This window comes from Carcharhinus amblyrhynchos, chromosome 31 (genome assembly GCF_965287045.1).
Source record: "Carcharhinus amblyrhynchos chromosome 31, sCarAmb.v2.hapA, whole genome shotgun sequence".
Taxonomy (NCBI): Eukaryota; Metazoa; Chordata; class Chondrichthyes; order Carcharhiniformes; family Carcharhinidae; genus Carcharhinus; species Carcharhinus amblyrhynchos.
In genome coordinates, this window is record NC_137354.1 from 7,690,988 (window position 1) to 7,704,165 (window position 13,178).

The window sequence follows — 13,178 nt, forward strand, 5'->3', positions numbered from 1 at the left end:
AGGGAACCCGTGCAGACATGGGGAGAACGTGCAAACTCCACAATGTCACCCGAGGCCAGAATCGAGTACAGGTCCCTGGCGCTGTGAGGAACAGAGCTAACCACCGTGCCACCCTATTCCCTTATGACGAAGGAAGGCCCCGGTGATGAGTCAGCCTTGGATAAAATCTGAGAGCAATGATAGAATGCAGCAAAAAGCTGTTCCAAACATCAAGCTTGGTATCAAACACTGTCAAAGAATACCTGGTGATGGTCCAGATTGTGCGGGTCATCTAGTCAGAAAGGGCCAAGTCACTTTGTAGGATCCTCCTGCACAAAACACTTATGGACATAAATTCTAATCGCCCACCAGGAGCTCATTATTGTTACTCTGGAGCAGTTATCTCAGACTAAGGCATGGTTAGTAAGTTTGCATGACACCAAGATTGGTGGCATAGTGGACAGTGAAATAGGTTATCTCCGATTGCAACGGGATCTTGATCAATTGGGCCAGTGGACTGACGGATGGCAGATGGAGTTTAATTTAGACAAATGTGAGGTGATGCATTTTGATTGATTGAACCAATGCAGAACTTATTCAGTTAATGGTAGGGCATCAGAGAGAGTTATAGAAAAAAGAGATTTAGGGTTACATGTTCATAGCTCCTTGAAAGTGGAGTCATAGGTGGACAGAGTGGTGAAGAACGCATTCGGCATGCTTGGTTTCATTGATCAGAACGTTGAGTACAGGAGTTGAAGTTGTACAAGGCATTGGTAAGGCCACTCTTGGAATACTGTGTACAGTTCTAGTCACCCTGTTGTAGAAAGGATATTATTAAACTAGAAAGAGTGCAGAAAAAATTTACTAGCATGCTACCAGGGCTTGGTGGTTTGAGTTATAAGGAGAGGCTGGATAGACTGGGACTTTTTTCTCTGGAGCTTAGGAGGCTGAGGGGTGATCTTATAGAGGTCTATAAAATAACGTGAGACATAGATCAGCTAGAATGCCAATATCTTCTCCCAAAGGTAGGGGAGTCTAAAGCTAGACTTGCTGAAACTTCCTGCGGGGGGAAGCAGATACAATAGTGAGTTTTAAGGGGCGTCTTGACAAATACATGGATAGGATGGGAACAGAGGGATATGATCCCCGGAAGGGTAGGGTGTTTTAGTTCAGTTGGGAAGCACAGTTGGTGCAGGCTTGGAGGGCCGAAGGGCCTGTTCCTGTGCTGTAATTTTCTTTGATCTTTGTAACCTGTTGTTCTCCCTCTGGCTGGATTCCTCACATCACTGGTTTGAGGTGTCTCCGAGCGGGGAAGAGAAAGCAAAGCTCAGAAGCTTGGAAACCCCTTAGTTGCTCAATGGCGACAAAGGTCATGGTCTTCACTTGGCACTTTGACCAATATTTTGGACAATGGTATTTCTCTTTTAGGAAATGGTTATCTCGCCCCTGGATGGTACAGGAGTGAATCAGGTACATGACATTACAGGTAACCTTTCTGTTTCCATGGCAATATTCAAACAACATACAGCTGGGTTGATGACACTTACTTTTCTTCCCATCGGAATCTGCGTGAACCTTGCGCACCAGGAAGCCATGTTTGTAGGTGGCTGCGTTGGGATCTTGCACGATGTCCAAGAAGGGGTTGCTGCCACTACTAATCCTGTTCATAGCCTTCAGGCTGGGGTCCGTTCTTTCGTCAGCCAGTTCGGACAGAGACTTCCGCAGCTCCTCCTCATTGCTGAGGAGAAAAAGAAAACCAAATAAACTCTCACCTCTAAACAGTGATGGAGCCACCGTGACACAAGTCACCTCTCCTGTGGTTAAATCAATGATTAGTCATTGGATGGCATGGTGGCACAGTGGTTAGCACTGCTGCCTCACAGCGTCAGGGGCCCAGGTTCAAATCCCAGCTTGGGTTGCAGTTTGTGTGGAATTCTCCCCGTGACTGTGTGGGTTTCCTCCGGGTGCTCCAGTTTCCTCCCACACTCCAAAGATGTGCAGGTTAGGTGGATTGGCCGTGCTAAAAAGTGTCAGGGAGATGAAGGCCAGTCCAAAATTTGAAGCTGTGCATGGGAAAAGGTCCATGAGTAGTAACGGGGGGGGGGGCACTTAAGGGCACTGATAGGGGCATGGGCAGGTTGCCAATCTATGATCTGCCCACACCATAGAAGTGTGCCTGGGTTGGAGAGGAGGGATCACCGTAGGAATTCCGTCCATGCAATTTTACTCTCCATACCAGCCTCAGAACCTGCTGGTGGGGTCACGGGGAAGACGGGAGGGGGAGGAGGAGGGCATCAAACTCTGGCCTTGGTCAGTTTCAGTCAGTTTCAAAGGACGGGGAGGGGGCCTCCATAACTGCTCAGGCCTCCCACACATCCAGCTTACATCAAGTAGTCACAGAGGAAACTGCCCATCATTTACCCAATGGTGACTCTGGGCTGCATGTTGACACTAAGGGGTAACTCACACACAGTTAGGTAATTGCACCTAACCAGCACACCTTTCCGACTCTGGGAAGCCAAGTTCCGCACACACGAGGACGGCCTCAACCGGGATCTTGGATTCATGTCACACTATTTGTCACCCCCATGACTTGCCTGGGCTTGCAACATCTCACTTACAGTCCTGCCTGGAGACAATACACATCTCTTTAACCTATGCTTAATGCTATCTCCCCTCACACTGTCTGCACCTTTAAGACTTGATTAGCTGTAAAGACTCGCATTCTAATCAGTATTCTGTAAACTGAGTGTGTGTCTTCATACACCCTGTTTGTGATCAGAACTCCCCACTCACCTGACAAAGGGGTACAGCCCCGAAAGCTAGTGGCATTTGCTACCAAATAAACCCGTTGGACTTTAACCTGGTGTTGTGAGACTTCTTACTGCATGTTGAGATGCAGCAGAATGCCAGGGTCTCACAATGTGTCCCCTTGTAAGTGTTTTATTTTATTTATTCACATTACTGACAAGGCCAGCCACCCCTAATTGCCCTTGAGAAGGCTGTGGTGAGCTACCTTCTTGAACACGGTTGGCTTGCCAGGGCAGTTAAGAGTCAACTACATTGCTGTGGGTCTGGAGTCACATGTGGGCCAGACCAGGTAAATCCAGTGGATTTCCTTCCCTAAAGGGCATCAGTGAACCAAATAATTCAGAAGTTGTCTAGTCACCATTACCGATTTTTTAAAACGCTATATTTCAATATTAATTAATTGAATCTGAATTCCCCAGATGCTGTGGTGGAATTTCAAGTCTTGCCATCCAAAGTTTAGGTGGATTGGCCATGCTAAATTACCCCTTAGTGTCAGTGAATTAGCAGGGTGAATGCGTGGATTTACAAGGATAGGGCCTGGGTGGGATTGTTATTGGTGAACGTGCGATGGGCCGAATGGCCTCCTTCTGGACTTTAGGGATTCTATAATTATTTATTTTGTTCATCGGTGTCACAAGTAGGTTTACATTAACAGTGCAGTGAAGTTACTGTGAAAATCCCCTAGTGCCACACTCTGGCACCTGTTCGGGTACACTGAGGGAAAATTTAGCCAATGCTACTAACCAGTACGTCTTTTGGACTGTGGGAAGACACCCACACAGACACGGGGAGAGCTTGCAGACTTCGCACAGTCAATTATCCAAGCCAGGAATCAAACCCGTTCATTAATCTAGGCCTCTTGGATTGATAAACCAGTAACAATAGCCTCCAAGTAGCCACACTCCTGAATGTGTGCAGACCAGCACCCTGATGTCTCATTTTGAGGCCTATATTTTAGGATGTGGGAAAAACAGGGATCAAAAAATATTTGCTAAGCTGTAGCAATAGCCCCATGGGTGTTCAATGGAAGTGGGGATCAGTGACATTTCCAGAGATTATCAATCACTGCAGACAACCAGAGAGATCTCCCTTAAACACTGTCTCACACTCAGTCACTCCATTTAATTTCTGATTTTTTTCTCTGTTTCAGCATCCTCTCATTTTCTCTCACTCTCTCTTCCTCTTCCTGTCACCTCTGTATTTCTAGTATTCAAATTGGCTTGTTGATGACGTTGAGCAGGGCCTGTCTTTATAAGTCAGGCAATTCTGAAGGAGCTTTTGACATTGAGGCCTAGGATTCAGGCCTGTCGTTACTGAAAGGCGCCACGCTTAGCCAAACACCACATCGCTCAATCCTACTTTTTTTATATAAAAAGATTTTGTCTTTTTTTAAAATCAGACCTGGTACCCCGTGAAGAACACAGCTGCAATAAATCTCACAGCAGATAATCACAGATATGTGAAGAGAATTCTCACAGGACTGACTGCAAAATCAATGCAATTAACAGTACAAAGCTAAAATAAGAAAATCTAATTGAAAAGTTGTGCTTCCTGAACCTTTGAAAGTACACATTTCTGTTTCAACATCCAGTTAAAAGCTTTTATGCACAGATCCAACTATCTCAAGGTTGATTAACCTCCCAATTAGCTGTTGTAGAAAAGTGTACACTTTTGCTGACATTCTGATTTTGATAATTGTATCAGTCTTTCCGTCCTTCATTAAAAAGTTAGCACAGGAGAGGAAGTTAGCCAAATGACCCACCTTGGGAAGAATGCACCCTTCACAAATTGGGAGTGAGGTTAGTCAGTCCCTGTATTGGGTTAGGGCACAACTCAAATACACACTTCCATTAAAACCACAATACCAATGTAGGGAGCCATTCCTGATTTCACTGTCTTTCAGTTTTAAGTTTATTTGTGTCACAAATAGGCTTACATTAACACTGCAATGAAGTTACTGTGAAAATCCCCTAGTCGCCACACTCCAGCGCCTGTTCGGGTACACTGAGGGAGAACTTAACACGGCCCAAAGCACCTAACCAGCTGGTCTTTCGGACAGTGGGAGAAAACTGGAGCACCCGGAGGAAACCCACGCAGACGTGGTGAGAATGCGCAGACTCCACACAGACAGTGACCTAAGCCGGGAATCGAACCCGCGTCCATGGCACCGTGAGGCAGCAGTGCTAACCACTGGGCTGCAAGGTATGTGCACGTTACCCAAATAATTCTCATAATCAGTTACTCATTGATGGAAACTTTCATAGTGTTGTATTTACCATTTATATAGATGATCTGGAGGAGGGAACCGAGTGTAGGGTGTCGAAATTTGCTAATGACACCAAAATTGGTGGAAAGGCAAATTGTGCGGAGGGTGGGGAGAGTCTACAGAAGGATCTAGATAGGCTGGGCGAATGGGCCAGGAAATGGCAAATGGAATTTAATGTTGGCAAGTGTGAGGTGGTCCACTTTGGTAGGAATAATGGTAGGAAGGATTATTACTTACGTGGAGAAAAACTGCAGCATGCAGACGGTGCAGAGGGACCTCGGGGTCCTTGTGCATGAGTCGCAAAAACCCAGCTTGCAGGTGCAGCAGGTGGTCAGGAAGGCGAATGGGATGCTGGCCTTCATCGCGAGGGGGATTGAATATAAAAGTAGGGAGGTCTTGCTGCGGCTGTATAGGGCATTGGTGAGGCCGCAGCTAGAGTACTGTGTGCAGTTTTGGGCGCCGTACTTACGCAAGGATATTTTAGCCTTGGAGGGAGTGCAGAGGAGGTTTACTAGGCTGATGCCGGAGTTGAGGGGGTTGAGCTATGAGGAGAGGCTGAATAGATTAGGCTTGTACTCGTTAGAGTTTAGAAGAATGAGGGGAGATCTCATTGAGACGTATAAGATGATGAATGGGATGGATAGGATAGAGGTGGAGAGACTCTTCCCGCTCAGAAAGGATAGTAGGACTAGGGGGCACAGCCTCAAGATAAAGGGGGGGGGCGGTTTAGAACGGAGTTGAGAAGGAACTTCTTCACTCAAAGGGTGGTGAATCTCTGGAATTCTCTGCCCGTTGAAGTGGTGGAGGCTGCCTCGCTAAATATTTTTAAGACGCGGGTTGATGGGTTTTTTGATGAGAGAGGGGATTAAGGGTTATGGGGAGAGGGCGGGAATGTGGAACTGAGCCACGACAGATCAGCCATGATCTTATTGAATGGCAGGGCAGGCTCGAAGGGCTAGTTGGCCTACTCCTGCTCCTATTTCTTATGTTCTTATGTTCTTATGTAGTGTTGCACTCCCAATTGACTCAAATCTCCAAACTACAGTTTCTCTTCTCGTAATAATGCTACTTGTTTTAGAGTCTTACAGCACCTAAAGAGGCCCTTTGGCCCATTGTATCTGTGCCGGCCATTAAGCACCCATCTATTTAATCCCATTTTCCAGCCCTTGGTCTGTAGCCTTGTATGCTATGATATTTCAAGTGCTCAATTTAAATGTTTCTTAACTGAGAGGGTTCCCCCGCCCCCACCAGCCTTTCAGGCAGCGAGTTCCAGATTCCCATCACCTTCTGGGTGGAAAAGGTTTTTCTCAAATCCCCACTAAATCTCCTGCCCCTTATCTTAAATCTGCGCCCCCTGGTTATCAACCCCTTTACGAGAGGCAAAAATTCCTTTCTATCAACTCTATCTATGTCTGTCATAATTTTATACATCTCAGTCTGGTCCCCGCCTCAGCCTTCTCTGTTCTCAGGAAAACAACCCCTCTCTTCATAGCTGAGGCACTCCAGCCCAGGCAACATGAACTGTGTATTTTACTAATGTTGGTTAAGGGCTAAATATTGGGAATAACTCCACTTCTCCTCACCCACGGGGGTCTTCCTCATCAACCAAGAGGAGGGCCTCGGCTTAAGATTCTAGTCAAAGAAACAGAACCTCTGACAGTGTGGCATTCCCTGCGCACTGCACTGGGATATCAGCTTAGATTTGATGTTCCGGTGCCTGGAGTGGGATTTGAACGCACAACCGTCTAACTCACAGACAAGCGCACTGTCAACTGAGCCATGGCCAACAACGTAACAGCCTGAACAACTCTGGATTGATCCAAGTATTTGATAAGGTCACCAATAATCTGGCCTCTACTTTCTCAAAAGACGAAGCAAAATTTGGTATGTCTGCTACGACTCTCACCAACTTTTACAGATGCAGCATAGAAAACATTCTTTCCGGTTGTATCACAGCTTGGTATGGGCTCCTGCTCTGACCAAGACTGCAAGAAACTACAAAAGGCGTGAATGTAGCCCAGTCCATCACGCAAACCACCCTCCCATCCATTGACTCTGTCTACACTTCCCACTGCCTCGGCAAAGCAGCCAGTATAATTAAGGACCCCACACACCCCAGACATTCTCTCTTCCACCTTATTTCATCAGGAAAAAGATCCAAAAGTCTGAGGTCATGTACCAACCGACTCAAGAACAGCTTTTTCTCTGCTGCTTCAGAATTTTGAATGGATCTACCTTACATTAAGTTGATCTTTCTCTGCAGCCTAGCTATGGCCATAACACTATATTCTGCACTCTCTCCTTTCCTTCTCTATGAACAGTATGCTTTGTATATGTGTGCAAGAAACAATACTTTTCACTGTATACCAATACATATGACAATAATAAATCAAATCAAATCAAATCAAATCAAATCAAAATCAAAGGAGATGTATCATAGAACCACTCAAACAGTTCACCTTACTGGCTGCACCCTTGAGGGTTAAGTTAACTCTCTCTCAAACTTCAAACATATTTGTTTCCCCTGGGGGAGGGGGGTGAGAGACGGGGGAGGGAAAGAGGGGGTGACAACGGCAACAACAGAATATAACAAGCCCCCAAGGCGTTTGAGATCAGGAAAATCTGATAGCATCCAAAACAACCAGAGTGAAACAAACAAGAGCTAAACAAACTTAACACTTCATATGTACACATCATTCTCCCTCCCCCAACCCACACACTGTTTGGAGACTCGAGGCTAGATTTCCAGTGAGGTGTGCTGCTAATTATAATTCCTATCTGAAAAGTGACAACCTGTGCCTTCCATCTCCCAGAGGTTGTGAGTGTTTACTTAATGCCCAACGCACGGTCTGTTGACTGCAGCGAGGCACATCTGCCCCTGGCCTTGTGCTGTTAACAGCGCCATCAGAGCAGATTAGACCTCAACTGTTAACTCTTGATCTCCACGGATACGGCCTGATCTGCTGGGGCATCGCTAACATTCTTTTCTTATTATTTCAGATTTCCCACATCCGCACTGTTGTACATTCTTTTTATATTCAGTTATGTGGCAATAAGAGAAGCCGTGTGCGTTCACAGATGGACAGGGTTAACACACTGGCCTTCATCAGTCAGGGCATTGAGTATAGGAGTTGGGACATTGTGTTACAGTTGTATAGGTCATTGGTGAGGCCACACTTGGAGCACTGTGTCTAGTTTTGGTCACCCTGTTACAGGAAAGACATTGATAACAAGTGCAAGCTATGCGGATGTTGCCAGGATGGGTAGGCCTGAGTTATAGGGAGCAGTTGGCCAGGCTAGGACTTAATTCCTTGGAATGTAGGAGAATGAGGGATGATCATATTGAGGCGTATAAAATCATGAGGGGCATAGATAGGATAGTCTTTTCCCAGTGAAGGGGAATTGAAAACTAGACGGCCTACGTTTAAGGTGAGAGGGGAAAGATTTGAAAGGGACCCGAGGGGCAACTTCTTCATGCAGAGGGTGGGATGTATATGGAATGAGCTGCCAGAGAAACTGGTTGAGGCAGGGACAATTGCAACATTTAAAAGGATTTGGATAAGTACATGGGTGGGAAAGGATTAGGGGGATATGGGCCAAACGCAAGCAGTTGGGACTAGCTGGGAAGGCACCATGGTCAGCATGGACTGGTTGGGCTGAAAGGCCTGTTTCCATGCTGTATTTTGCGACAGAGATGTCCAAAAGTAAGCAGATATGTAAAGGTTATCTCCACTGGTAGAAAAGTCACAATATAGGCAGACAATACAGATTTAAAGAAAATGGCAAAGGAACCAAAAGGACACAAAGAGAATATTTTCTAAATGTGACAGATCCCGATCTGAAATGTACTGCCTGAAAGGGTGGAGAAAGCAGATTTAATAACAACTTCCTCAAGAAAACTGGGTGGATATTTGAAGGGGAAATTTGTCAAGGTTAAAGGCACACAGCAGGGGAGCGGAGCTGATTAGGTAGATCTCTCAAGGAGCTCGTTGAAACACAATGAGTCGCATGGCCTTTCACTTGTGCTGTATGATTCTAACCAATGTCCTGTCCTTACTGCGTGCAGTTCTGCTCACCAGAAGAATGTGGAAGCTTTGGAGGGAGTTCACCAGGATGCTGCCTGGTCTCAAGGGCATTGACTCTCAGGAGAGGTTGGATAAACTCGGATTGTTTTCACTAGAAAGAGATCTGACAGAGGTCGACAAAATGATGAGTGGCAGAGTCAGGGTGGATAGTCAGAGGCTTTTTCCCAAGGGTGGAAGAGTCAATTACTAGAGGGCATAGGTTCAAGGTGAGAGGGAAAATGTTTAAGGGAGATAAGCTTTTCACACAGAGAGTGGCGGGTGCCTGGAACCCGCTGCTAGAGGAGGTGATGGAAGCAGGCACATTAGCAACATTTAAGAGGCATCTGGATGGGTACATGAATAGGGAGGAATAGAGAGATACAGACCGAGTAAGGGCAAAAAGATTTTTTAAATTTAGAACATAGAACATAGAACATTACAGCGCAGAACAGGCCCTTCGGCCCACGATGTTGCGCCGACCAGCTTTTAAAAAAAAAACAACACTAACCCACTAATCTAAACCAATCCCATTTCGTCCATAAACCTATCCACAGATCTCTTAAACTAGGCGCATTTACAACTGCAGCTGGCAGGGCATTCCAGTCCCTCACCACCCTCTGGGTAAAGAACCTACCCCTGACATCAGTCCTATAACTACCCCCTCTTAATTTAAAGTCGTGCCCCCTCATGCTAGATTTCTCCATCAGAGGAAAAAGGCTATCACTATCTACCCTGTCTAAACCTCTAATCATCTTATATGTTTCAATAAGGTCCCCTCTTAGCTGCCTTCTTTCCAGCGAAAACAACCCCAAATCTCTCAGTCTCTCCTCATAGGATCTCCCCTCCATACCAGGCAACATCCTGGTAAACCTCCTCTGCACCCTCTCCAAAGCCTCTACATCCTTCCTGTAATGTGGGGACCAGAACTGCACACAGTACTCCAAGTGCGGCCGCACCAGAGTTGTGTACAGTTGCATCATGACGCTGCGACTCCTAAATTCAATCCCCCTACCAATAAACGCCAAGACACCGTATGCCTTCTTAAGTTTAGTTAGGGCATTATGATCGGCATGGACTTGGAGGGCCAAAGGGCCTTTTCCAGTATTGTACTTTGTTCCTTATCCTAATACAGATCACATTTGAAATGCCAATAATAGTTTCTCCAGGAGTCAAGGGGAAGATAATAAATTGGATCATTTATTGATGAATCAGCCTTCATACTGACAACAAGAATCTCAGTAATATTTATTATTTGGCAATAAATTATTTTTCTGCATTAATATTCTCTGCTCAGCAGCTGCCCACAGTCCACAGCTCGCAGCTCCCAGTCACCTTGACAACACAGGCTTCAGGACGTCCTAGTAGGCCAGACTCTCGAATGCTCCTGGTTTATTAAAATTCCAGAGCTGGAATCCATAAGACTGAGCCGCGAAAAGTAATTAGATAATTACATGTGATGCTGCGCTGCATCTGACGGTGACTGAGTGACTGAAATAAACAGGGAAGGCGTTATGACGTACAGAATAATGAAACAGCTGGGAACCTGCTCAAGGGTGGAAGAGACACACAAGAGCAAACAGCGAGTGGTTTATTAAAAAGGATCCTGAGCCTGAGAGAGCTTTCACGTTTAATACCTTGACTGAGTCTATGGTGACGGGGGAACCAATAAGAAAGAAAAACACATTTGGCAGGCCGCCGCCTCACCAACCTTCCGGTTGTAGATACATCTGTCCATGACGGCATCGGTAGGAGTGACTGCCACATTGTCCCTATGGAGACCAATCGCCTCTTCACATGGAGGATACCCTCCACAAAAGACTGGGCAACCATCAGACACTGTGGGCCATCAGCAGCAGCCAACTTGTACTTGACCATAACCTGGTTCAATGAAAGGTGAGGGAAGGTGTGCGGGGATCAGCACCACTTGCACCATGACAGTACAGTGGTTAGCACTGCCATCTCACAGCGCCTTGCCATCTCACAGCGCCAGAGACCCAGGTTCGATTCCCGGCTTGGGTCACTGTCTGTGTGGAGTTTGCACATTCTCCCCGTGTTTGCATGGGTTTCCTCCTGGTGCTCCAATTTCCTCCCACACTCCAAAGATGTGTTAGGTTGATTGGCTGTGCCAAATTACCCCTGAGTGTCGGGGGACTAGCTGAGGTAAATGCATAGGGTTTTGGGGATAGGGCCTTGTGGTTGGTGCAGACTCGATGGGTCAAATGGCCTTCTTCTACACTGCAGGGGTTCTATGATACCAGGCATATCTGGAAATGTGGTGTCAACCTGGTGAAGCTACAACACAGGACTACTTGCGTGCCAAATAGCAGAAGCAGCAAGTGATAGACAAAGCTAAGCGATTCCACAACCAATGGATGAGATCTAAGCTCCTTAATCCTGTGAATGGTGATGGACAATTCAACTACTAATTTGCGGAAGAGACTCCAAAAATACCCCCGTCCTCAGTGATGGAGAACTCCAGCGCATCGGTACAAAGGACAAGGCTAAAACATTCACAACAGCCAGATGTACTGAGTAGATGATCCATAATAGGTGGCACCACTATGGCACCTCCAGCCAATTTGACTCACTCCATGTGATGTCAGGAAATGGCTGAAGATACTGCAACATTCCAGCAATAGTACTGAAGGTTTGTTCTCCAGAACCTGCCGTATCAAGCTGTTCCACTATAGTAACAACATTGACTTTACTCAGCAGTGTGGAAAATTGCCCAGGTGTGTCCTTTACACAAAACGCAAATCCCACCCAGCCAGTTACTGTCCCATCAGACCACTCTCAATCATCAGGAAGGTAAGAGAAGGGGTTATCAACAATGCTATCAAGCGCTACTTACTCAACCTGCTCACTGATGCTCAGTCTGGGTTCTGCCAGGGTCACCCAGCTCCTGACCTCATTACTGCCTTGGCCCAAACACAGTCAATAGAGCCGAACTCCAGAGGTGAGGTGAGAATGCCCTTGATATCAAGGTCAAGTGTGGCATCAAGGTGCCCAGCATAACTGGGGCCAATGGGAATCAGGGGGCAAACCCTCTTCCACTTGAAATCATACCAGGCACAAAGGAAGATGGTTGTGGTGGTTGGAGGTCAGTCATCTTAGCCCCAGGACATCTCTGCAGGAGTTCCTCAGGGTACTGTCCTAGGCACAATCATCTTCAGCTGCCTTATCAATGGCCCTCTTCTCTCATAAGGTCAGAAATGGGGAAACATGGTCTCGGTTGGGAATCCTATCCTTGCCCCAAATGGGGCTCTTTTGTGGCCAATGTAAGGGCCACTCCGAGGGGGAATGGGGGAGCTATGCATAGGGTTTCCATCATCTCACCAGCACTCAAGTGAATCTGGACAGGGCATGGACATACTCTCCCTGTGTGTGGGTTTGTTGAGAATGCACCAGTTTAAGGGGGAATAACCCAAAAATGACGAAGGGTTGATCTTGGCTGGGAAGTGTGTGGGGGGGTGGGGGGGGGGGGGGGGGAGGTGGTAGGGTGTCACCTCAATCTGAAGCCCACCAGGGGTCACCCTCCCTTTAAGACTGGGCGACTTGTTCACCTCTTTCTTCCCCCTCCAACCACCCCCAATCCCCACTCATCTCAGGCCTATCTCCCAAGGCATCAATCACCCTCCTCCAATCCCCCCAGCCTTCTCTACCCACCGCACTCTGGAGCCCCTGGGCCTCCTGTCCCTGCTGTAACAGTTCCGTGCAGTGCCTCTCCTGGCCACTAAACGCTGGTCCAGCCAGAGAAGCCCGTGTCTCATAAATTAGTGAAATAAAAATACCCGCTCACCAGAATGAGAGGAGTTAGTGGTGGGAAATGGTCCTCACCCAGCCATGACCTCAATAGGTCAGCGTAGTTGCTCTTGTTAGGTACAATCCAGAGCAGCTAATTTGTGCACAGCAAGATCCCACAATGTGATAATGACTAGATTCGATTTCTTTTAAACTGAGGGATAAATGCTGGCCAAAACACCATGGTTAACTCTCTTACTTATCTTCAATATAATGCCATGGGATCTGCTACATTCACCAAGAGGGAAAAAGGGGTC

General features: G+C 46.7%; 1 protein-coding gene across 9 annotated transcripts in view; it reads right to left on the reverse strand.

Moving 5' to 3' along the window:
- The window catches only part of LOC145360525 (PH and SEC7 domain-containing protein 1-like), a 184,143-nt gene that overhangs the window by 14,883 nt on the left and 156,082 nt on the right, over nt 1–13,178 (reverse strand). For all 9 annotated transcript variants that reach the window (XM_080215789.1, XM_080215788.1, XM_080215782.1 and 6 more), the window contains one exon: nt 1,527–1,717. In XM_080215789.1, coding sequence (XP_080071915.1) covers nt 1,527–1,717 — 191 coding nt within the window. The remainder of the gene's footprint in view (nt 1–1,526; nt 1,718–13,178) is intronic.